Source organism: Lucilia sericata, unplaced genomic scaffold, assembly GCF_015586225.1.
Source record: "Lucilia sericata isolate MDLA Ls3-8-SP2 unplaced genomic scaffold, ASM1558622v1 Contig001475F_arrow, whole genome shotgun sequence".
Classification (NCBI taxonomy): domain Eukaryota; kingdom Metazoa; phylum Arthropoda; class Insecta; order Diptera; family Calliphoridae; genus Lucilia; species Lucilia sericata.
The window spans coordinates 14,559-39,808 of NW_023995403.1; the positions used below are offsets into that span (position 1 = coordinate 14,559).

A 25,250-nucleotide genomic window follows, 5' to 3' on the forward strand; every position below is an offset into this window, starting at 1 on the left:
TAGTTTTCTTATAAAAATAACTTGCATTGAGTTATTTGTCTGGAAAAATATTTCGCATTGAGTATTTTCTTCAGAAATAATTGTTGCATTGACTTATTTTTTTAGAAAAAAGTCTAGCATTGGCTATTTTCTTTTGAAAAATTCTGGCATTGACTATTTTCTTAAGAATAAAGACTCGCATTGAGTAGTTTTTGTATAAAAAAGTCTAGCATTGAGTAGTTTTCCTATAAAAATAACTTGCATTGAGTTATTTGTGTGGAGAAAAGTTTCGCATCGAGAATTTTCTTCAGAAATAATTGTTGTATTGACTTAATGTCTTAGAAAAAAGTCTGGCATTAACTATTTTCTTTTGAAAAAATTCTTGCATTGAATAATTTCTTAAGAATAAAGACTCGCATTGAGTAGTTTTTGTATAATAAAGTCTAGCATTGAGTATTTTCTTCAGAAATAATTGTTGTATTGACTTAATTTTTTAGAAAAAAGTCTGGCATTAACTATTTTCTTTTGAAAGAATTCTGACTCGCATTGAGTAGTTTTTGTATAAAAAAGTCTAGCATTGAGTAGTTTTCTTATAAAAATGACTTGCATTGTGTTATTTGTTTGGAGAAATGTTTCGCATTGAGTATTTTCTTCAGAAATAATTGTTGTATTGTCTTAATTTTTTTAGAAAAAAGTCTAGCATTGGCTATTTTCTTTTGAAAAATTCTGGCATTGACTATTTTCTTAAGAATAAAGACTCGCATTGAGTAGTTTTTGTATAAAAAAGTCTAGCATTGAGTAGTTTTCTTATAAAAATGACTTGCATTGTGTTATTTGTTTGGAGAAATGTTTCGCATTGAGTATTTTCTTCAGAAATAATTATTGTATTGACTTAATTTTTTAGAAAAAAGTCTGGCATTAACTATTTTCTTTTGAAAAAATTGTGGCATTGAATAATTTCTTAAGAATAAAGACTCGCATTGAGTAGTTTTTGTATAAAAAATTCTAGCATTGAGTAGTTTTTGTATAAAAAAGTCTAGCATTGAGTAGTTTTCTTATAAGAATAACTTGCAATGAGTTATTTGTTTGGAAAAATGCTTCGCATTGAGTATTTTCTTCAGAAATAATTGTTGTATTGACTTAATGTTTTAGAAAAAAGTCTGGCCTTAACTATTTTCTTTTGAAAAAATTCTGGCATTGACTATTTTCTTAAGAATAAAGACTCGCATTGAGTAGTTTTTATATAAAAAAGTCTAGCATTGAGTAGTTTTTTTATAAAAATGACTTGCATTGAGTTATTTGTCTGGAGAAAAGTTTCGCATTGAGTATTTTCTTCAGAAATAATTGTTGCATTGACTTAATTTTTTAGCAAAAAGGCTGGCATTGGTTATTTTCTTTTAAAAATGTATGGCATTGACTACTTTCTTAAGAATAAAGACTAGCTTTGAGTAGTTTTTGTATAAAAAAGTCTAGCATTGAGTATTTTTTTTATAAAAGTGACTTGCATTGAGTTATTTGTTTGGAAATAATTTTTGCATTGACTTAATTTTTAAGCAAAAAGGCTGGCATTGGTTATTTTCTTTTGAAAAATGTATGGCATTGACTACTTTCTTAAGAATAAAGACTAGCATTGAGTAGTTTTCATATTAAAAAGTCTAGCATTGAGTAGTTTTTTTAGAAAAATGTCTTGCATTGAGTTATTTGTTTAAAGAAATGTTTTGCCTTGTTTATTTTCCTCCGACAAGGTCTGCATTGAATATTTTCTTTGGTTAAATGTTTTTTAATGATTATTTTCTAAGGGAAAAAGTTTGGCATTGACTAAAAAGTTTACCACTTACTATATTTATTTTCTTTACCTTTTTAAAGTTGTTAGTTTTAATATTAACATTTTCAAATAATTCAGACAATTATTATATTCTTGCAATTCTAGAACTCTGTGATGCTGCTTTAAAAATTCAAGCCACCTTCCGTGGCCATTTATCACGTAAACTGGTGACCAAGGAGACACCCGAAGATGTTGATATACAAGAAATCACCAAAAAGGTGGCCGAGGAATTGGATATAGATTTAAGTGATCCCGAGCTAAATAAAGCGGCTACCAAGATACAGGCCTCATTCCGGGGACATAAAACCCGTAAAGATCAACAACCAGTTGAATAAAAAACAAATAATTTTTGAATATTGATTGAACACACACACACACTTACACATACACATACACAAATATTTTATTTTTAAAACAAATTTTTTGGGGATTAAAATGAAGCAGAAGAAGAAGAAGAAGGAAGTAAGTAAAACTTTTAAAATTTAGCAATTGTCTTAAAAAAAACAAAAACAAAAGAAAACAATTTAAATTTAAGATTTAAAGCATAAAAAAAAGAAGTCCATTAAGAAAAAGTTTGAAACAAATTAGACAAAGTTGCATAATTCTAAAAACAAAGAATTATAATTAATTGTTAATTTTAAGTTTTATTAAATATATAATTTTTTTAAGCAAATTTAATTAACAACAAGAAAAAAAAAACAAAAAAAAAATGTATTAAGTTTTTATGTTGGCTTTTATAGGAGTTTAAAGTATACAACTCTCATGTTAGATTCAAAACAGCTTTAAATATTAAAAAAAAAAATAAAAACAAAACAAAAACAACAATAATTTATTCAATTTATTAAAAACAATTATATATTTAACATAAAAAAAAAACATAAGAAGAGCTTGAGTAATAAAAGAAATTAAAAACAAAACTAAAAACAAATCATTCCAATATGAGACAGTTTTACAAAAACAATTATTAACAAAAATCAACACAATTATTTATTAGCAACTATTCAAACTCTTAACTTAAACTAAAACCTTCGAAAACAAAAAAATTGCCAAACTTTTATTAAAGATTTATTTTTATTTTGAAAGCTTTTTTTTTAAATTTTGTTTAAAATTAATTAAAATCTTTCTTTTACAAATTTAAAACAAAAACAACTACTTACAACTATGCACTTTTGAAATCTAAAAGAAAAAACAAACTAAAAATTTCAAATCCCTTAAAAAAAACAACAACAAATTTGCACTTAAAAAAGAAAAGTGAAATTAAAGAACAAAAAACTTAAAAAAGATTTTATTTTATGAGAATTTCAAAAAAAATCTATTAAACAACAAATAGTGAAAAAAAAACAAATTGCAAAATATTGTTAAATTTAAGCACTTCAGTTTAAAAACAAACCAACAAAATTGTTATTTAATAAAAATATAAGAAAAATAAAAAGAAACTTTAAAAATTATTTAACTTAAAGCTTAAAATCTAGATTTTATATAAAAATTTTAGCATTCATACAACATTTTCTATAGAAAAAAAGCTTCTCAGTATAATTTTTCTTTAGAAATAAGTCTAGCATTGAGTATTTTCAATAGAAAACTGTTTGGCATTGACTAGTTTCTTTAAAAAAACTACTCGCATTGAGCATTTTCTATAGAAAAAAGTATCGCATTGAGTATTTTCTGTAGAAATAAGTTTAGCATTGACCATTTTCTATAGAAAATAGTCTCGCATTGACTATTTTCTATAGAAAAAAGTCTCGCATTGAATATTTTCTATAGAAAAAAGTCTCGCATTGACTATTTTCTATAGAAGAAAGTCTCGCATTGACTATTTTATATAGAAAAAAGTCTCGCATTGACTATTTTATATAGTAACAAGTCACGCATTGAGTATTTTCCATAGAAAACTGTTTGGAATTGCCTATTTTCTGTAGAAAAATTACTTGCATTGGCCATTTTCTATTGAAAACTGTCTTGCATTGACCATTTTCTATTGACAATTGCCTTGCATTGACCATTTTCTATAGAAATATATCTCGCATTGACACTTTTTTATTGAAAAATGTCTTGCATTGACCATTCTCTATTGACAATTGCCTTGCATTGACCATTTTCTATAGAAATATTACTCGCATTTGCAATTTTTATTGAAAAATGTCTTGCATTGGCCATTTTCTTTAAAGAAAAGTCTTGCATTGATTATTTTCTATTGACAAAAGTCTTTTATAAATCATTTTTTATTGAAAAAAAAAACTTACATTGACTTACTTCTATAGCAAATAATCTTGCATTGAGTAATTTATATTGAGAAAAGGTTGCATTGACCATTTTATATTGGAAAAAGTCTTGCATTGACTATTTTTTTATTGAAAAAAGACTTACATTGAATTATTTCTATAAAATTAATCTCGCATTGGCTAATTTATGTCATTTTCAATAGAGAAATGTTTTGCATTGGACAGTTTTCATAGAAAAACATCTTGCATTGATCATTTTCTATTGAAAACAGTCTTGCATTGACCAATTTGCATTGACTTATTCCTATAAAAATAATCACGCATTGTCTAATTTATGCAATTTTCTATAGCGGAATGTTTTGCATTGGACAGTTTTCATTGCATTGGGCATTTTCTTTTGCAAAGTGTGTTGTATTATCCATTTTATATAGAAAAAAGTTTTGCATTGACTTTTTTTCTTTAAAAAATGTCTTGCATTGACCATTTTCCATAGGAACTTGTTTTGCATTAGCTTGTTTTCTTAGAAAAAGTCTCGCATTGACTATTTTTCTTTGAAAAATGTCTGGCATTGGTCTTTTTTATTGAATAAAAACTTGCATTGACTTGTTTCTATAGAAAATAATCTAGCATTGTCTATTTTTTGTCCTGCATTGACCATTTTCCACAGAAAAGGTCTTGCATTGGTCTTTTTTTATTGAAAAAATACTTGCATTGACTTATTTCTATAGAAAATAGTCAAGCATTGACTATTTTTTGTCCTGCATTGACCATTTTCTATAGAAAAATATCTTGCATTGATCATTTTTTATTGAAAAAAGACTTGCATTGACTTGTTTCTATAGAAAATAATCTAGCATTGATTATTTTTGTCTAGCATTGACCATTTTCCATAGAAAAAGATCTTGCATTGAATCGTTTCTATAGAAAATAATCTAGCATTGACTATTTTTGTCTAGCATTGACCATTTACCATAGGAAAAAAACTTGCATTGACTCTTTTCTATAGAAAAAGATCATGCATTAACCATTTTCTATTCATTGCTTTTCCTAAAGTTTAAATAAAAACTAGATTTTCGCTAATAAGCTTAATTATTTTATAATATTTTTATATAATTATTATTTTTATCTGTCATTAATTTCTTAATTACAATGTCCTTCTCACTTTACTTTTATTTCGATCAAACTTTTCTTTGAAATTCCATCTATAGCTCTTCTTATCTCTTTCTCCCTCTCTTTCCTCTTTGTTTCAAGCTCTATTTAATCTTTCGTTTACCTTCTTCTCCTTTCAATCATTATTGTTTCTTCCTAGTGTTACTTTTTAGCATCTTAAACTTATAAAAAAAAATCTACTACAATTGATCTTTAAGAAAAAGAAGTAAACAAAACAATTTAATTAATTATTAAAATTAAAACAAAATACTAATTAAAAAAATTAAAAACAAAAAAAGAATTTGCAAACAAGAAAGGCAAACAAACATTTAAACAAAAAAATAATATTGTCAATCTTAAAAATTATTAATAAAAAAATGAACAACAAAACATGAAAAACAAAACTACACTTTTTGAGTAAAATAAAACATGAATAAATAAAGAAAAACTTTTCCCAAAAACAAAAAAAAATCAAAGATGTTTTAATAAAGAATAAGAAGGTTAAAATGGAAAGTAAGAAAACAATTAAAAAATTAAATTTTTAAAGGGAAAGTGATTCCTATAGAATATTTTGCTTAAAACCCTGAAACAAAATCCTTTATTTTCATCCTTCCATTCAACTACTAACACACGTTACTTCATTACTTAGACACTTTTTATTTATGACAATCAATTGTGTATTACATTTATTTATCAATTTCTTAACTACATTATAATCTTAAGTTTAAAAATCCTGCGATAAAAGGTGACCAAAATTAGCGGGCATCAAACACAACCACTGCAAGGAAAAGATAAAAAAAATATTTTAAAATAATGTTTAGACTCGAGTTACGGACGAAATTGTTGTATATTGTCCTTTTGACTTTTAAATTTAATTTTTTCTGAAGACTTACATCTCTTGGTACGTTTCTTGTACATAATACGATAGCCACACTCACGACAACGTATGGGATCACGGGGACGCATTTCATTTTCATGATGACATTCTGAAAAATAAAGAAAAGTTTTATTATTAATGCAAAACACTTTACTAAATGAATCAGGAGTTCAGTTCTATTTCAAATTTAGTTTAATTCTAGTTCAGTTCTATTTCAGTTCCAGATCATTGCTATTTAACTTCTATTACATTTCTAGTTTAGTTCTAGTTGAGTTCAAGTTTATTGCTAGTTCAGTCCTAGACTAATGTTATACCTGTGTTCTAGAACAGTTCTAGTTCAGTTCTTGATCAATGCTAGTTCAATTCTAGTTCAGTCCCACTTCTGTTCTAGATCAGTTTTAGTTCAGTGCTGGTTTAGTTCTAGTTTAGACCAGTTCTGTTCTAGTTATAGTACTGATTTAAACATTTGTTCAAAGAGAAGATAAATAGATAATTCCTTAACTCATAGCACACAGATTCTTTGCCTTTACCAACTACCACATGCAAATTTGACTTGCTAGCTAAACTTTATTAATAATTCTTACTATTTCCAACAAAAATCAATTATAATTCCCAGAAGTGTTATAAATTTCTTAAATATTTAAGAAAACTTAAAAAATTAACATATTTTAACAAAATTGCAAAGCTAACACGTTTTTTTTTCTAATAACTCCACTGTCCGGACAAGCTCACACAATTTTCTTTATATCCCCAGCACTTACCACCACAAATATAAGTCATAGCGGTCTTAAGAACTGTGTCCTTGGTGCTGGTCTCAGACATTTTTAATTATTTTCTTTAAATTTTTCAAAAAATTAAAATTTTCTTGACAATTTCAATAAAACCACAAGAATTTCACCAAACAATGCTTTTTCTACAAATTGTTATGACAGTTCTGTCAAATCCATGTAAACAGTGTTGTTAAGTGTAAGACAAAATGACAAATATCAAATAAAAACCATTTTACAACACTTAAAACAATCTAGTTTATACAGTAGTTGTAATATAACGGCATTTTTTTTCTGCAGTGAAGAAACAGACAAGTGTAAAGAAATTTTAAGTTTTTTATAAGTTAAAACGAAATTAATAAAATAATTTTAGTGAAAATTAGTTAAAGAAGTGTTAAGTGTTAGATAAATATCAAAAAATAAGTTATTTGCTAGAAAATGAAGAAAAAAAGCAAATAGCAAAATGGCCTGTTGAAATATATGTGGTTATGAATGAGTGCAAGCATAAACTTGCACAGGAAAGCGACAGAAATCTGTACAAGTTTTTTCAAATCTGATAGCCACAGCAACAGCTGTGTAAGAAAGCGTCGTATTAATAAAGTGCTTCTCAAAGTGTTATTTTTATAATAGTGTTTTGTTTATTAAATTAAATAAAATAGTGAATGAAAGTGAAAAATCAAGAAAAATGTGTAATACAGCAGCTAATAAAAAGCAAATGCATCCACGTAATATTTTTCGCCAGCCACCGGATTACACCGAATTGGTCATCAAATATCCAGAATTTCGTCGGGTTTGCAAATTGGTAAGTACATACTAAAGCAAATATTTAAAAAAAAATGATTTCCTTTCCGTTAAAAACAAAACGTTGCCTTGACTAATGTGTTTCCCTCAAGGAATTGTGTGCAAAGTTTATATTGATTATAAAAATGAAGCCGCCTTGAAAGCTTTGACCCAAACTTTGTTACGGGAATATTTCCAATTAGCTGTGGAATTTGCTCCCGTCAGTTTAGTGCCTACTTTGTCTTTACGTTTGAATTACATATAGTACCCCCTGAAGTTAAGGAAACGCTATTAAGGGGCATAGACATTGGTTGTGGCTCCTCCTGTATTTACAGTCTTTTGGCGGCCAAGAAAAATAACTGGCAAATGCTGGCTTTAGAAGCGAATGCCACAAACTTGCAATATGCTGCTAAAAATATAGAAAATAATAAACTTTCCTCTTTAATAACACTCTACCCCCAAAAACATACCACTAGTGAAGAAAACTGCAGCTCCCCTTATAAAATATATGATTTCTGTTTATGCAATCCGCCCTTTTTCGCTTCGCAAAATGAGAACAACCATAAAACCCGTAAATCTAATAAAAGACCTCCACCACACAATTGTCCCACCGGCTATAAGGAAGAGCTAAGCTGGGTGGTGAGGTTAAGTTTGTTGAACAAATTATAGAGGAAAGTTTATTGTTTAAACAACAAATAAGGTATTGTTAGTTTAAGTTTTATCGAGATGTGCAAATTTTTAAATTGTTTGTTAATTCTACAACTATTTAGAGTCTTCACCTCGATGTTGGGCTTGAAAAGCAGTGTAGTAGATATTTTAAATATTCTCAAACACAAGCATATTTTGAATGTTTGTTCAACGGAATTTCATCAGGGTAATACCACCAGATGGGGTGTGGGCTGGTCTTTTGGGGAGGATATTGATTTAGGAAAATTTCAATAAATTCTTTAAGTCTTTAAATTTTGATACAGTAGTTTTCCGATTTAACGAACCCATATGTTGTCAGGCCTGTTCGTAAAATTGAAAAGTTCGTTATATGCAGTACTAACTAAAACGTGGGTTTTTGGTAGGAAAATAATTAAAAATAGGTACATAAAATATTTTTTAAATGTATTTTATAAAAATTAATTCTTTTTTTTATAAAAATAGCACAAAACACAAAATTCCGAATCTTTCCTGCAGTTCGACAAAGAGTCAATGCATAGCAAAAAGACAGTGATTTCCACTTATGTTAAACCACCTGGTGGGATATAATTCGTCTTTCGTCACGGATGTACTCTTTGTAAACGAGGGTGTCCCCTTTGTAAGCGAGAGAGGGGACACTTAAAAAACACTTGTCTGTCTCTTCGTATGGGGTGACGATTGACCTCGTAGGACAAGCACATGTTAAAATAGCTAGTCACCTGGACAGTCGGTGGCTAGGGGTAACCCTATGTGGTAGGCTAAATAGGCAGTTCGGGACTGTCCGCCCGAACTGCTGGGTTATATACCCACCTTCAAACCATATTTGTGTCGAATTTCATCGCTGTATTTTTAATTCAGTCATGAGCGTTAAAGTTATTTCTCGAAGTTCATCGCTATACTCGTTTTTTTAAGCGAGTAATGAGCGTTGAAGTAATTTTCTTAAGGGGGCCTGATATGGAGGGTAAGGTCAATTATGGACCGATTCCCATAAAATTTGTTAGAGATTTCGGTTAGTATAGAACATGTTTGAATCGAATTTCATTGGCGTACTCGTATTGTTAAGCGAGTAATGAGCGTTAAAGTCATTATCTGAAGGACGGACGGACATAGCTACATCGAACTAAAATTTAATAAGAACCCAGAATGTGTTACAGTTTTGGGTATAAAAGCACCGCTACAACTTAGGTTATTTGTTATTTTTGATAAATGTCATTTTATCTTCATTTAAATAATAATATTTTTATTAGTTCGTTAAACAGAGTACAAAAAACAAGTTTTGTTCGTTATTTAAGGTAGTCAATAGGAAAAATTAGCTTGTTCGTTAAATGCGATGTTCGTAGAATTGAATGGTCGTTAAATCGGAAAACTACTGTACTTTAAAGAAAAATATGTTTATTTTAATTGGTTTCTAAAATTGGCTTTAATAAGGTTTTTGTTTAGACTGAATTTAGTTTATATCTTTGAGAATAGCGTTTTTCATAGATTTATTTCACAAGTCCATTAATTTTATAGATTTTTTACTTCTCCTTCATTTAAAGTTTGTTGTAATTACTAAAGGTTTTAGTAATTAGATCTCCTTTGACCAGTTTCATTGTAGCATCATTTTGATTAGGTGTATGTTAGAGACTTCATACTTCCACAAATTCTGAAACGACTGTATAATAAAATTTGTTTATTAAATCAAATCACTTGCCAACAAAAGTCGTTGTACAAGTTTTATATGTATTTGATTGTAGAAGAAACTGCCTGTTCCTCTAAATGCGTTCGTTCGCATTATAATTTTATATTGAAAACAATAACAAATTTTTGAATTTATTTGTTGTTTTCAATATAATACAAATGAAAACCTAGTTCATTGGTATTTAGTGGAACAGCCCTTAAAAATTTTAAATTAAATTTTAAGATATTTTATAAAATAGAATTTTGTAAACTTTTAATTTAAAAAAAGTTACCTTGGATGAGGACATATTATGGTAAAAATATCATGAGATAATTACGAATTAAGGGAACTTAAAAATCTACATTATACTGGCAATTTTTCATTGTCAGCACATTTCTAATTCCAGTAATATTATTAGATTTGACAACTGTATAAGTAGTTTTTTGCATTAAAAAAAATAAATTGAATAAAAAGAAATAAATAAAACTTTAAAACTGCACGATTACAGTGGTGCTGTAGAAATTATCTGCAGTAAGTGTGAAATTGTGCACATTAATGCTGCAATTAATTATTCTTCTCAATAAATGAGACATGATTTAATAATTATTCAATAGAATTGATCTATGGCCTAAAATGACCAGCCCATATATAGGAGCCAATATACGAGCCAGTAGACTGGTTTATAAATCTATAGACTAGTCTATAGATGAGCATAGTCTATAATCGAGTCATTATAATATTCAATAAGCTAATCTATTGACATTCAATAGACTAATATCAATAGACGAGTCAATACACTAGTTATTGTGTATAGTCTACGTCTACTCTAGAGACTAATCTATAGACAAGTCAATAGTCTTTAGAATAGTCAATAGAATACTCTATAGACTAGTCTATAAACAAGTCTAGACTAAACTATCGACAAGTCAATAGACTTATCTATAGACAAATCAGTAAAATGGTCTATAGACTAGTTAATAGTATATTTAGTTCTCAAATAGAGAAGTCTATAGAGAAGTCAATATACTAACCTAGTCAATAGAATAGTCTATAGTCTAATCTATAGACGACTCTAGACTGTTAGTCATCATCACACTAAAGACTTGAAAATAGTTATTAAATTAGTCTAGGCCGTGTTATATAGTTAAATTATAGTTCTAGTTTTGTCCTAGTTCATTTCTAATTCAGTTACAGTTCAGTTCCAGATTATTGCTATTTAACTTCATGTTTAGTTCTAGTTAAGTTTTAGCTCAGTATTAGATCAATGCTAGTTCACTTCTTGTTCAGTTCTACCTCTATACTAGATCAGCTCTATTTCACTTCTAGTTCTGTACTAGTTTCGTTCTAGTTCAGTTCTATTTCAGTTCCATATCGTTGCTATTTAACTTCTTGTTCAGTTCTAGTTAAGTTCTAGCTAGATCAATGCTAGTGGACTTCTAATTCAGTTTCACTTCAGTTCTAGATTAGTTTTAAATCGGTGCTGTTTCAGTTCTAGTTAAGCTCTTATTGATTCCTAGTTCAGTTTCAGACCTGTTCTAGTTATAGTCCTGATTTACACATGTTCAAAGAAAACATATTCCTAGATAATTCTTTACCTAATCGCACATATTCTTTGCCTTTCCAAACTACATACATACATGAAAATTTGACTAGCTAGCAAAACTTTATTAAAAATTCTTACTATTTCAAACAAAAGTCAATTATATTTTCTATAACAGTTGAAAATTTCACAAATTTTTATGAAAACTTAAAAAAATTAATATATTTTAACAAAATTTCAAAATTTTTGTCAAAACTCCGACAGGCGCATACAATTTTCTTTATATCCCAAGCATTTACCACCAGAAATATTGGTCATGGCAGTCTAAAGAACCGTATCCTTGACCCAGTCTCAGGCAATTTAATTATTTTCTTTAAATTTTCCAAAAAATTAAAATTTTCTTAACATTTTCAATAAAACTACAAGAATTTCACCAAACAATGCTTTTTCTACAAGTTGTTATGACAGTTCTGTCAAATCCATGCAAACAGTGTTGTTAAGTGTAAGACAAAAAAGACAAATATCAAATAAAAACCATTTTATAACACTAAAAACAATCTAGTTTATACAGTAGTTAAAATATAACGGCATTATTTTCAGCAGTGAAGAAACAGACTAGTGTAAAGAAATTTTAAGTTTTTTATAAGTTAAAACGAAATTAATAAAATAATTTTAGTGAAAATTAGTTAAAGAAGTGTTAAGTGTTAGATAAATATCAAAAAATAAGTTATTTGCTTGAAAATGAAGAAAAAAAGCAAATAGCTAAATGGCCTGTTGAAATATATGTATGTATGTAGTTATGAATGAGTGCAAGCATAAACTTGCACAGGAAAGCGCCAGAAATCTGTACAAGTTTTTGCAAATCTGATAGCAACAGCAACAGCTGTTTAAGAAAGCGTCTGTTTGTAATAAAGTGCTTCTCAAAGTGTTATTTTATTAGTGTTTTGTTTATTAAATTAAATAAAATAGTGAATGAAAGTGAAAAACCAAGAAAAATGTGTAATACAGCAGCTAATAAAAAGCAAATGCATCCACGTAATATTTTCCGCCAGCCACCGGATTACACCGAATTGGCCATCAAATATCCAGAATTTCGTCGGGTTTGCAAATTGGTAAGTACCTACTAAAGCAAACATATTCTAAAAAATGCTTTCCTATCCGTTAAAAACAAAACGATGCCTTGACTAATGTGTTTCCCCTCAAGGAATTGTGTGGCAAAGTTTGTATTGATTATAAAAATGAAGCCGCCTTAAGAGCTTTGACCCAAACTTTGTTACGGGAATATTTCCAATTAGCTGTGGAATTTGCTCCCGGCAGTTTAGTGCTTTACTTTGCCTTTACGATTGAATTATATACTATGGCTGGAAGATATAGTGCCCCCTGAAGTTAAGGAAACGCCATTAAGGAGCATAAATATTGATTGTGGCTCCTCCTGTATTTCCAGTCTTTTGGCGGCCAAGAAAAATAACTGGCAAATGCTGGCTTTAGAAGCGAATGCCACAAATTTGCAATATGCTGCTAAAAATATAGAAAATAATAAACTTTCCTCTTTAATAACACTCTACCCCCAAACACATACCACCCAAATATTCCAAGAATACTTTAATGAAGAAAACTGCAGCTCCCCTCATAAAATTTATGATTTCTGTTTATGCAATTCGCCCTTTTTCGATTCGCAAAATGAGAACAACCATAAAACCCGTAAATCTAATAAAAGACCTCCACCCCACAATTGTCCCACCGGCTATAAGGAAGAGCTAAGCTGCCAGGGTGGTGAGGTTAAGTTTGTTGAACAAATTATAGAGGAAATTTATTGTTTAAACAACAAATAACGTATTGTTAGTTTGTGTTTAATCGAAATGTGCAAATTTTTAAATTGTTTATTAATTCTACAACTATTTAGAGTCTTCACCTCGATGTTGGGCTTGAAAAGCAGTGTAGTAGATTTTTTTAAATATTCTCAAACACAAACATATTTTGAATGTTTGTTCAACGGAATTTCATCAGATGGGGTGTGGGCTGGTCTTTTGTGGAGGATATTGATTTAGGAAAATTTCAATAAATTGTTTAAAGTCTTTAAATTTTGATACATTAAAGAAAAATATGTTTATTTTAATTGGTTTCTAAAATTGGCTTCAATAAGGTTTTTGTTTAGACTGAATTTAGTTTATATCTTTGAGAATAGCGTTTTTCATAGATTTGTTTCACAAGTCCATTAATTTTATAGATTTTTTACTTCTTTCTTTTTACTTCTGCTTCATTTAAAGTTTGTTGTAATTACTAAAGGTTTTAGTAATTAGATCTCCTTTGACCAGTTTTATTGTAGCATCATTTTGATTAGGTGTATGTTAGAGACTTCATACTTCCACAAATTCTGAAACGACTGTATAATAAAATTTGTTTATTAAATCAAATCACTTGCCAACAAAAGTCGTAGTACAAGTTTTATATGTATTTGATTGTAAAAGAAACTGCCTGTTCCTCTAAATGCGTTCGTTCGCATTATAATTTTATATTGAAAACAATAAAAAATTTTTGAATTTATTTGTTGTTTTCAATATAATACAAATAAAAACCTAGTTCATTGGTATTTAGTGGAACAGCCCTTAAAAATTTTAAATTAAATTTTAAGATATTTTATAAAATAGAATTTTGTAAACTTTTAATTTAAAAAAATTACCTTGGATGAGGACATATTATGGTAAAAATATCATGAGATATATTACGAATTAAGGGAACTTTAAAATCTACATTGTGCTGGCAATTTTTCATTGTCAGCACATTACTAATTCCAGTAATATTATTAGATTTGACAACTGTATAAGTAGTTTTTTGTATTAAAAAAAATAAATTGAATAAAAAGAAATAAATAAAACTTTACATCTGCACGATTACAGTGGTGCTGTAGAAATTATCTGCAGTAAGTGAAATTGAGCACATTAATGCTGCAATTAATTATTCTTCTCAATAAATGAGACATGATTTAAAATTATTCTATAGAATTGATGTATGGCCTAAAATTATCAGCCCATATATAGGAGCCAATATACGAGCCAGTAGACTGGTTTATAAATCTATAGACTAGTCTATAGATGAGCCTAGTCTATAATCGAGTCATTATAATATTTAATAAGCTAATCTATTGACAGTCAATAGAATAATATCAATAGACGAGTCAATTACACTAGTTATTGTCTAGAGACTAATCTATAGACAAGTCAATAGTCTTTAGAGTAGTCAATAGAATACTCTATAGACTAGTCTATATACAAGTCTAGACAAAACTATCGACAAGTCAATAGACTAATCTATAGACAAATCAATAAAATGGTCTATAGACTAGTTAATAGTATATTTAGTTCTCAAATAGAGAAGTCTATAGAGAAGTCAATAGACTAACCTAGTCAATAGAATAGTCTATTCTATAGACGACTCTAGACTGTTAGTCATCATCACACTAAAGACTTGAAAATAGTTATTAAATTAGTCTAGACCGTGTTATATAGTTAAATTATAGTTCTGTTCTAGTTCAGTTATAGTTCAGTTCCAGATTATTGCTATTTAACTTCATGTTCAGTTCTAGTTAAGTTTTAGCTCAGTATTAGATCAATGCTTCTTGTTCAGTTCTACCTCTATACTAGATCAGTTCTATTTCACTTCTAGTTCTGTACTAGTTTAGTTCTAGTTCAGTTCTATTTCAGTTCCATATCATTGCTATTTAACTTCTTGTTCAGTTCTAGTTAAGTTCTAGCTAGATCAATGCTAGTTGACTTCTAATTCAGTTTCACTTCTGTTCTAGATTAGTTTTAAATCGGTGCTGTTTCAGTTCTAGTTAAGCTCTTATTGATTACTAGTTCAGTTTTAGACCTGTTCTGTTCTAGTTATAGTCCTGATTTACACATTTGTTCAAAGAAAACATATTCCTAGATAATTCTTTAACTAATCGCACAGATAGATTCTTTGCCTTTCCAAACTACATACATACATATATGAAAATTTGACTAGCTAGCAAAACTTTATTAAAAATTCTTACTATTTCAAACAAAAGTCAATTATATTTTCTATAACAGTTGAAAATTTCACAAATTTTTATGAAAACTTAAAAAAATTAATATATTTTAGCAAAATTTCAGACCAGTCTCTGGCAATTTAATTATTTTCTTTAAATTCTCCAAAAAATTAAAATTTTCTTAACATTTTCAATAAAACCACAAGAATTTCACCAAACAATGCTTTTTCTACAAGTTGTTATGACAGATCTGTCAAATCCATGCAAACAGTGTTGTTAAGTATAAGACAAAAATGACAAATATCAAATAAAAACCATTTTACAACACTTAAAACAATCTAGTTTATACAGTAGTTGAAATATAACGGCATTATATTCAGCAGTGAAGAAACAGACAAGTGTAAAGAAATTTTAAGTTTTTTATAAGTTAAAACGAAATTAATAAAATAATTTTAGTGAAAATTAGTTAAAGAAGTGTTAAGTGTTAGATAAATATCAAAAAATAAGTTATTTGCTCGAAAATGAAGAAAAAAAGCAAATAGCAAAATGGCCTGTTGAAATATATGTATGTATGTAGTTATGAATGAGTGCAAGCATAAACTTGCACAGGAAAGCGCCAGAAATCTATACAAGTTTTTGCAAGTCTGAAAGCAACAGCTGTTTTAGAAAGCGTCTGTTTGTAATAAAGTGCTTCTCAAAGTGTTATTTTAGTGGTGTTTTGTTTATTAAATAAAATAAAATAATGAATGAAAGTGAAAAATCAAGAAAAATGTGTAATACAGCAGCTAATAAAAAGCAAATGCATCCACGTAATATTTTCCGCCAGCCACCGGATTACACCGAATTGGCCATCAAATATCCAGAATTTCGTCGGGTTTGCAAATTGGTAAGTACCTACTAAAGCAAACATATTCTAAAAAATGCTTTCCTATCCGTTAAAAACAAAACGATGCCTTGACTAATGTGTTTCCCCTCAAGGAATTGTGTGGCAAAGTTTGTATTGATTATAAAAATGAAGCCGCCTTGAGAGCTTTGACCCAAACTTTGTTACGGGAATATTTCCAATTAGCTGTGGAATTTGCTCCCGGCAGTTTAGTGCCTACTTTGCCTTTACGTTTGAATTATATACTATGGCTGGAAGATATAGTGCCCCCTGAAGTTAAAGAAACGCCATTAAGGGGCATAGATATTGGTTGTGGCTCCTCCTGTATTTACAGTATTTTGGCGGCCAAGAAAAATAACTGGCAAATGCTGGCTTTAGAAGCGAATGCCACAAATTTGCAATATGCTGCTAAAAATATAGAAAATAATAAACTTTCCTCTTTAATAACACTCTACCCTCAAAAACATACTACCCAAATATTCCAAGAATACTTTAGTGAAGAAAACTGCAGCTCCCCTTATAAAATTTATGATTTCTGTTTATGCAATCCGCCCTTTTTCGATTCGCAAAATGAGAACAACCATAAAACCCGTAAATCTAATAAAAGACCTCCACCCCACAATTGTCCCACCGGCTATAAGGAAGAGCTAAGCTGCCAGGGTGGTGAGGTTAAGTTTGTTGAACAAATTATAGAGGAAAGTTTATTGTTTAAACAACAAATAAGGTATTGTTAGTTTCTATTTCATCGAGATGCGCAAATTTTTAATTTGTTTGTTAATTCTACAACTATTTAGAGTCTACACCACGATGTTGGGCTTGAAAAGCAGTTTAGTAGATGTTTTAAATATTCTCAAACACAAGAATATTTTAAATGTTTGTTCAACGGAATTTCATCAGGGCAATACCACCAGATGGGGTGTGGCCTGGTCTTTTGAGAAGGATATTGATTTAACGAAATTTCAATAAATTGTTTAAAATCTTAAAATTTTGTTACTTTAAAGAAAAATATGTTTAATTTAATGGGTTTCTAAATTTGGCTTCAATTAGGTTTTTGTTTAGACTGAATTTAGTTTATAACTTTGAGTATAACGTTTTTCATTTTAAAAGAAACTGTTTCTGCTTCATTTAAAGTTTTTTTTTTATCAGATTTTTAAGGAAATTTATTATGTTAGGGTGACTTCTTTGATTTTTTCCATAAATTTTATAGGTTTTTGCTTTAGGATTCATTTGTTCATTGTCCAATTTTATTGTAGCATCATTTTGTTTAGTTTTATGTTCGAGACTTTATACTTCCACAAATTCCGAAACGACTGTATAATAAAATTAGTTTATGAAATCAAATCACTTGCCAACAAAAGTCCTAGTAAAAGTTTTATATGTAGTCGATTGTGGGAAAAACTAACTGCCTGTTCCTCTAAATTCAAACGAACATTTCATTTTCACTTTAAATTGAAAACAAAAACTATTTTTCGAATTTATTTGTTGTTTTCAATATAATACTAGAAAAAGCGTGTTTGTTCACATTTAGACGAATAGCCTTTAAAAATTTTAAATATAATTTGAAGATATTTTATAAACTAGGATTTTGTAAACTTTTTATTTCAAAAAATTACCTTGGGTGAGACATATTATGAATTAAGGGAACTCAAAAACTCATTGTCCGGTAATATTATTTTAGATTTGACAACTATATAAGTTTTTTTTTATATTAAAAGAAATACATTGAATATAAAGTAATTAATAAAACATAAAAACTGCACAATTACAGTGGTGCTGTAGAAATTATCTGCAGTTAGTGTGTTTTGTGAAATTGTGTTTTATTCCAGCAACTGCAGTGTTTATAAAAAACACCGCACATTAAAGTTGCAATTAATTATTATTCTCAATAAATGAGCCATGGTTTAATAATTATGACCTAGAATTACCAGCCCATATATAGGAGCCAATCTAGTAGTCTATATTCACGAGTCAAAAGATTAGTCTATAGACAAGTCAGTAGACTAGTTCATATATCTATAGTCTAGTCTATAGATGAGTCAATAGCCTAGTCTATAGTCGAGTCATTACAATAGTCAAAAGACTAATCTATAGACAGTCAATTTATATCTAGACAAGCCAATAGATATTGTAGTCTATATAATAGTCTACTCTAGAGACTAATCTATAGATTAGACAATATACTAATTTGTAGTTTAGTCTAGACTAAACTATAGACTCATCTTTAGACTATAGACAAGTCAATAGACTAGACTATAGACTAATACATACTTCATAAACCCGTTATATCTCCTAAAATTTGAGTTCCAATTACACTTTGACTCCCTTTCCTTTCAAATAAAACACTTTGAATTAAATATTTTTTTTGTTAAACTAATATTTTTTATTGGTTTTCATTCTTTTGTGGTTTTGTTGTTCTTGAGAAATGTATGTTGTTTTTGTTGTTTGTTTTTCTTGTTGTTGTATTATTATGTTTCATAATTAAACTAAATATTTTTTTACCAACAATTTCTCCTTACGACACAAAAATTTTCTTTTTTATATTTTTTTAGTTTAATTTCTTTGCTTTTTAAAAATAAAGTAAAATTTTCTTTATTTAATAATAATTTGTCTTTTTCTTATACCTTTTTTTTTTAAAAAATCATAAATTAACGTCTTTTTTTTTTTTTGATAGATTTTGTTTCATTGCCTAAAATTTAAATTATGTATTTTTTATTTTCTTCTTAAATTTTGTAGAAATTTTATATACCAAAATTTGTTTGTTTGTTTTTTCATAAATTTTGTAACATTTTTTTTTGTTCTTGTCAAACTTTCTTACATAAAAAATACAATTTCTTTTTATACTAAAAAATAAAAAATATGCCGTGTATTTTTGTTTTTAAAAATTGTTTTTTTATATTTATTTGTTACCATTCAGTCAGTTTTTTTGTCGGCTTTTTTTTTCTTTATAAATAATTTAGTTTTTTTTTTTTAAATTTATTATATGAAGAATGTTTGTTTTGTTTATTAAGGTTTTAAGTTTAAGAGGGGAGTAGTGTGAACTTTTCAAAAAGGTGGTAAATTGTTGTTTTACTTGTGTAGTTTTTCAACTTAAATACTAAAAAAGGCTGGTTTTTAATACTAAATTAAGAAAAAAAAATTAAAGCTTAATTAATAAAATAGATTTAAATTCATATAAAAATAAGGCAGAAAAAAAATTAACTTAACACTATAACTCTTGTTTTATACTAATACAAAAAAATATTAAATAAATGGCAAATTAAAGCTTAATTATTAAAATTATATTAATAAGTTCATTATAACTAATAATTCTACTTTAGGTAAAGAGTATTTTCCTTAAAAAAAACTAAATTTTATAAGCATAAAGTTTTTCTTTAATGTATTTTTTTGTTTTAGACGAAATCATATTTCAGGTACATCACAACTTAAAATTTAAACTTAAATTTGTCTTAAAACTTAATTCATTTTTTAAAAATTATGGAAATTTGTGTAATTGAGTAGGTGTTGTTGTTTTGTTGTTTTTGTATTTTGTTTTTCAGTTTAATTTTTATTTAAATGGCAAGCTAATTAGCTTTTTTATTAAATTTTTTCTTAACAAAAATTATAAAATAAAATTTTTCTTCAATAAATACTTTTATTTCAAACGAAATTTTCAATTCATTTATAAAAAAAAAACAAACTTAATTAATACTTTATAAAACAGTAATTTAGTTTTTTGGAAAATTTGTTAATTTTTTTTTAACAAATTATCCCTTTAAAGGCTTAATTTAAAAGAAAAATATAAATTTTATGCTAAAAATATAAAATAAATAATAAATTTATACAAAAAGCTGAGAAAAAAAGCAAAAAGCTTTTTCAAAAAAGTCTTAAATTAAGATAATTTCTAAACATAGTAAACGTTTTTGAGCTTTTATAGTTAAATATTGGAAAAAATCAAAAAAGCTTTTGTAAGTTTTTTTTACAAAAAGCTTTTGTAAGCTTTTTACATAAAGCTTTTGTAAGCTTTTTTAAAAATGCCTTAATTTATACTTGTTATAATAAATTTATACAAAAAGTTGAGAAAAATAGTAAAAAGCTTTTGTAAGCTTTAACAAAAGCTTTTTTTAATAAGAAAGCAAATGAACGCTTTAAATGAAATCACTAAAAAGCTTGTTTGCAAAATTTGTAATTTAGGTAAATTTTCATAGAAAAGGAAAAGCTTTTTTCAAAAAACTTAAATTTCATAAGCTTTCACTCAAGAATAACAGAACTTGTAAAAACTTTTCTTGTTTAGAAAAATTTTTAAAAAAGTAAGTAGCTTTTGGCATAGAAGCTCTAAAAAGGTAGATTTTTAAGCTTTTCTTAATTTTTTTACAAAATTATTTTCGTTTTTTTTTTAACTAAAATTAAATTTTCTCGTAATTTCAATTTGAAACTAAACATTTTCTTTATAAAAAAAAATTATAGAAAATAAAAAGCTTTTTAAGTTTCTTAAATTATCAAAAGTTTTAAAAACGGAAGATATATTTTTGTTTAAGGCAATATGAAAGATTTTGCAAAGAAAGCTTTTTATAAGACTTTTCATTAAAAGCTTTGTAAACGTTATACAAAAAAAGAGCAGCATATTAAAATTATACTTTAAAGCTTTTATAAGCTTTCCTTGTATAATTTAAGACAACAAAATGCTTTTAGTTTTGTTTACAAAATGTTTTGTTATCTAGAAATACATTTCCTAAAATAAAAGTTTAGAAAGCTTTCTGTACTGAACCAAACAAAAGGAAAACTTAATTGTTAAATACAACAAACTAAAGTAAACAAATTCTTGACTATAATTTTCAAATGCCCAGTTATGTTTTTTTTTACCTTTAGCACCTTCTTCTTCTACCTAGTCATCTCTAAGCTCTGGCCACTTTTCTGTGCACTTTTAATTGATGTAATTTTAAATTATACTTTTGCTTAAATTTCTCACCACATTTTTTACATTTCTGTGGTTTTTCCGAATGCTTCCACAAGCGATGCAAACACAATGATGCCTTGGTGTGATAGTTAAACACTAGCATAGATGAACGTTTCGAATTGATGCAATCCTTACAGCTTAGTTTATGATCCACCATACGATTAAGATATTTATCTCTTAACATAGCTATAACCATCTCTGGAGGAACACGTATCTTTTTGGGTTGAGCCTGTTTGCGTGAAGAACGTTTGTCGGCATTAAGACCGATATTGTTAAGCAAAGCATTAACTGAGAAATTGGCATAAGCTTTGTGGGCCGTTTGCGTTTCTATGGGATCTTGGGGCTCTTGTTGTTTGAGAGTAAAGTCTTCGGGTTCTTGTTTTACCGTAACCTTAACACTGTCTTCCTCTTGTTCTTGTTTTATTTGTACAAGATCGGTGTGATCACCAGCAGGCTTTTTACTAAAATCTAAAGGTGCAGTTAAATACTGTTGCTGAGAAGCGGCATCTGCCAATAGCGGCAATAAAGTGGCCAATTGTGATATAGATTTCTTATTGGATTTTTGTTGTGTCAAAGCCGCTGCTAATGGTGGCTGGGTGGGAGGAGTATTTAAAACTCCTTGTGCTGTCGCTGCAGCCAACATTTGTTTCTTTGGTGATATTCTCTTATAAGAATCTGAAGCTAAATCACGTTCTCTTTTCAAAGGCAAAGGCGATTTTTGTATAAGACCATTGTTGCTTTGAGCATTATTTGGATTATTTTTGGGTGTTATGGTTAAAGTAATATCTTCTTTATTCTTCAAATACTCTATATACTCTTCAGTTTCACTTAACATTCTTTTGCGTTTAGGTGAAGTTTGTAAATTCGATCTCTGTTGACTTTGCTGAGCAGTAGTAGTTGCTGTGGGCATATTGGGAAACATTACCGGAGTTTCGGCGGCATAATATTTGCTTATAATATCTTTAACATAATTTTGAAATTGTGTACCGATTTTATTAAGATTTTGAAATTCCATTTGTGTTAGGAATGTAGCATTATTGTTGTTTTCTTTATTGTGTTGCAGATCAAGGCGATGTTGATAATTATTGTTGTTATTATTATTAATAATATTATTGTTGTTAATGTTGGTTTTTGTTGACGACTTGTTGTTGTTATTTTTATTTAAATTTGTATTGTTGTTGTTGTTATTATTATAATATTGACTATTATATTTATACGCGGGAGACGATCTAATAAGCTGCTCTTGATTTTCTTGATCTTCATTGAAGATTTCTTGATTTTTCATTATGTCTGTATGGCTAATGATAGCATTGTTGCCATTGAAGTTGCTGCTGCTGTTGTTGTTGTTGATGATGTTATTATTAGCTGCATTTATAAAAATATCATTTGCATTCGTTGATGATGAATTGGAAGATGCTTCTTGCAAATCATAATTTTTATGTAAATATGTCTTTGACATCGCCTTTCTCTGCTCGTTATTATTTAATACCAAATTATAAGCCTTAGTAGATCGTTCCATTTTAATCGGTGACATATCATCACTAGATGATGCTGTCGATGATGATGATCCCGAGGAGGGAGTATTTTCATCATCACCCGAGGAATGTTGACGCTGACGTTGGCCAGCATTGCCATTTTGATTAAGGAAACCATTTGTGGGTGCATATTTGGAACGCTGTTGTTGCAATTGTTGTTGTTGTTGTTGCTGTTGATAGACAAAGCTCAAATTGTTGGCATTGCTAAGACTTTGCAGTAAAGCAGCTGCTTCTTTAGTCGTCCATTGTGAAGGCAGTTTATTATTGAACAGGAGTTGATGATTTGCTGGTAGTTTCAACTCGTGCACGCCTCCCGCCTTATGAAAATCCTGAGCGACTGAAGCTGTATTGCGACTAATTGCGTCCATTTTTAAAAGACTGTAAAAGGAGAAAAGAAAATTATAAGTTTTTGGTGCAAAAATAGTTTAAAAAAACTTTAAGCAAATAGAACAAAAGAAAAGTTAAGTTAAAAAAGGAAAATAACATAATAATCTTTAAAACTACTTTCAGTTTGTAACTGATTTCCAAAAGAAACAAAAACTTTTATAAAGCAAAGTAATAAAAAATTAACTTCTCATTAAATAAAGCCATACATTTTGGCGGTAAAATGAAATAAAAAGAAAAAAAGTAGAAACGAAATTTAGGTTTAACATAAACCACTTTAAACGAAAAGCAAAAAATTAACAAAAACTTCAACACAACATTTAGTTTCATATGTACCGCGCATAATCTTCTGGATCACTTCCGTCCGCCTCAAGATATTGAAATAAACGCTCAGAGCCACGTTTCTGGGCTGCGGCGTTTGGCAGGCCTCCCGTCAACAAATCGTGTGGGGGTATTAAAGAGCCATTGGCACTTAAACGCCAACCCACCATCGAAGAGGGATTTACGATAATTTCTTGTAAAGGGCCACCTGTTGTAATATTACCACCTTGATTATCTGTAGTCGTAGTGGTATATATAGTAACAGAATTGCCATTTGTTGTAGTTGTTGAAACATTATTAACACTAATTAATTATTGCATAAGAAGTAGGAAGAAATGTTAATTTAAAATATAAAAATCTTTACTAGAATTATAGTTAATTACCTAAAATTGTTATTATTTTGAAATTGATTTAGTTGATTATTATTATTTCCTAAAGTATTGCCAATTGTACGTAATACATTTAAATTATTTGAAGAATTGTTGTTAGTAGTTGTTGTAGTATTATTTGTGGAATTATTGTTATTATTACTATTACTACGATTAGAGGGAGTCGTAGGACTTTTGTAAGCAAATGGTAAAAGAAAAACATTATAGTTATTTGAGAATAAAATTTGAAATAAAAAAAGTACTTACTGCACTTCATTCAAATGTTGTTGATATTCTTCCAAAGTGTCTCCTAGATAAGAGCATTTATTGCAAGCTCTTTTATTATGTACTTTTAAAACATGAGTGGCCAATCTTTCCGATCTGGCTGCTTTATAATCACATAATAGACATACAAAAGGTTTTGTATGAGTATTTAAATGTCTCTTGAGACCCCATTTATCGGCACCCGACCAGGGACAATAGCAGCAGGTAAAACGTTTTTCACGTTTGGGCTTAACATTGGCCGTTTGACCCGTCACCAAAGAACCATCATCATTCTTCTCCTGTTTCATTTGCGGCAAGGGGGCATCAGTTGCTGTGGCCACAGCCTCTATGGTTTCGGCTATGCTGAGACTAGATGAAGTAGGTTGACGCTGCTGTTCCAAAAAGGCTTGTTCCAAATTAACATTCGCCTGAGTCTGGAAGATTATAGGTTTTTGCTCAATTATATTGCCATCATTAAGTAAATTACTATTAGTAGTAGTAGTAGTAGTAGAGAAGGAAGAGGGAGTATTTACCGTTGTTATAGTAATATTACTTCTACCGCCACCATGATGATGACCACCGCCACCACCCGAACTAGAGGGCACATGTCTTCTCGTCTTGTTGATATCATATTGCATTTCACGATGCATACGCAGAAAATGTTTCTTAACATGATCGGCCCGATTGAATTGTTTCAAACAGGCATAACATTGGAATGGTTTCTCATCTTTGTGGATATTCTCGTGACGTGTATAGAGATCACGGCGATCTGTTGAATAAGGACAATGTGTGCAGGCATAACGTTTTTGTACCAAAGGTTGTCCATTGTTGTTGTTATTATTATTTTGATTATTTGAAGATTTCTTACGACTATTGCTACTCGTAGAGCTACCGCCAGAGGATGAAGTATTCGAGGATGTAGAAGTATTAGCATTGGGAGGTGTTTGTTGTTGTTGCTGCTGTTGTTGTTGTGTCATATTACCCGAGGTTGAGGGACTAGTATAGATGACTTCAGTGGCATTGTTTAAGGGTGGAGAGGTATGATCATTACGATTTTTGTTAGTTCTGTA

General features: G+C 28.7%; 4 protein-coding genes, 1 long non-coding RNA gene and 2 pseudogenes across 11 annotated transcripts in view; 4 read left to right on the forward strand and 3 right to left on the reverse strand.

Moving 5' to 3' along the window:
- Nucleotides 1-1,882: 1,882 nt before the first annotated feature.
- LOC119611534 (sperm surface protein Sp17-like) lies at nt 1,883-2,617 on the forward strand (the record flags this gene model as incomplete). The annotated part of the gene is made up of 1 exon (XM_037967150.1): nt 1,883-2,617. A coding segment is annotated over one exon (257 nt), but the record flags the coding sequence as incomplete, so codon positions are not given.
- A 3,195-nt stretch (nt 2,618-5,812) lies between these two features.
- Nucleotides 5,813-7,018, reverse strand: LOC119611532 (DNA-directed RNA polymerases I, II, and III subunit RPABC4). Its single transcript, XM_037967148.1, has 3 exons — nt 6,814-7,018; nt 6,069-6,161; nt 5,813-5,953 (listed from the first exon to the last, which is right to left on the reverse strand). The coding sequence occupies exons 1-3, from the start codon at nt 6,872-6,874 to the stop codon at nt 5,931-5,933; spliced, it is 177 nt and encodes a 58-aa protein (XP_037823076.1). The 5' UTR covers nt 6,875-7,018; the 3' UTR covers nt 5,813-5,930.
- A 471-nt stretch (nt 7,019-7,489) lies between these two features.
- LOC119611527 lies at nt 7,490-8,541 on the forward strand (annotated as a pseudogene).
- A 3,784-nt stretch (nt 8,542-12,325) lies between these two features.
- On the forward strand, nt 12,326-13,579 carry LOC119611535 (annotated as a pseudogene).
- Nucleotides 13,565-15,738, reverse strand: LOC119611536. 4 transcript variants are annotated; one of them, XR_005232075.1, is made up of 4 exons: nt 15,619-15,737; nt 14,365-14,497; nt 14,164-14,299; nt 13,565-13,866 (listed from the first exon to the last, which is right to left on the reverse strand). It is a non-coding gene; the product is annotated as an uncharacterized LOC119611536 (long non-coding RNA). The 4 variants fall into 4 exon arrangements; XR_005232074.1 differs by having other exon boundaries at nt 14,365-14,586; XR_005232077.1 differs by lacking the exon at nt 14,365-14,497 and having other exon boundaries at nt 15,679-15,738.
- Nucleotides 15,739-16,000: 262 nt separating this feature from the next.
- Nucleotides 16,001-18,166, forward strand: LOC119611533 (U6 small nuclear RNA (adenine-(43)-N(6))-methyltransferase-like). Its single transcript, XM_037967149.1, has 3 exons — nt 16,001-16,378; nt 16,471-17,099; nt 17,170-18,166. Exons 1-3 carry the CDS (start codon nt 16,235-16,237, stop codon nt 17,339-17,341), a joined length of 945 nt encoding a protein of 314 aa, XP_037823077.1. The 5' UTR covers nt 16,001-16,234; the 3' UTR covers nt 17,342-18,166.
- A 2,215-nt stretch (nt 18,167-20,381) lies between these two features.
- LOC119611528 (protein charlatan) overlaps nt 20,382-25,250 on the reverse strand; it is a 40,608-nt gene continuing 35,739 nt past the window's right edge. The window contains exons 4-8 of one of the 4 annotated variants that reach the window (XM_037967142.1): nt 24,714-25,245; nt 24,184-24,614; nt 23,932-24,108; nt 23,564-23,851; nt 20,390-23,221 (exon numbers count right to left, since the gene is read on the reverse strand). In XM_037967142.1, coding sequence (XP_037823070.1) covers nt 21,247-23,221; nt 23,564-23,851; nt 23,932-24,108; nt 24,184-24,614; nt 24,714-25,245 — 3,403 coding nt within the window. In that variant the 3' untranslated portion in view covers nt 20,390-21,246. Of the gene's footprint in view, nt 23,222-23,563; nt 23,852-23,931; nt 24,109-24,183; nt 25,246-25,250 lie in introns of all 4 variants that reach the window. The other 3 variants (XM_037967141.1, XM_037967140.1, XM_037967143.1) reach the window with 3 other exon arrangements.

Excerpts from the sequence above, each read along its gene's own strand:
- LOC119611532 (XM_037967148.1), bottom strand. The coding sequence starts at position 6,874 with ATGTCTGAGACCAGCACCAAGGACACAGTTCTTAAGACCGCTATGACT. Across the intron at positions 6,162-6,813 it reads TATGACTTATATTTGTGGTG|AATGTCATCATGAAAATGAA; the intron begins GTAAGTGCTGGG and ends TTTATTTTTCAG. Across the intron at positions 5,954-6,068 it reads CAAGAAACGTACCAAGAGAT|TGGTTGTGTTTGATGCCCGC; the intron begins GTAAGTCTTCAG and ends TTTTCCTTGCAG.
- LOC119611533 (XM_037967149.1), top strand. The coding sequence starts at position 16,235 with ATGAATGAAAGTGAAAAATCAAGAAAAATGTGTAATACAGCAGCTAAT. Across the intron at positions 16,379-16,470 it reads TTCGTCGGGTTTGCAAATTG|GAATTGTGTGGCAAAGTTTG; the intron begins GTAAGTACCTAC and ends TTTCCCCTCAAG. Across the intron at positions 17,100-17,169 it reads TTGTTTAAACAACAAATAAG|AGTCTACACCACGATGTTGG; the intron begins GTATTGTTAGTT and ends ACAACTATTTAG.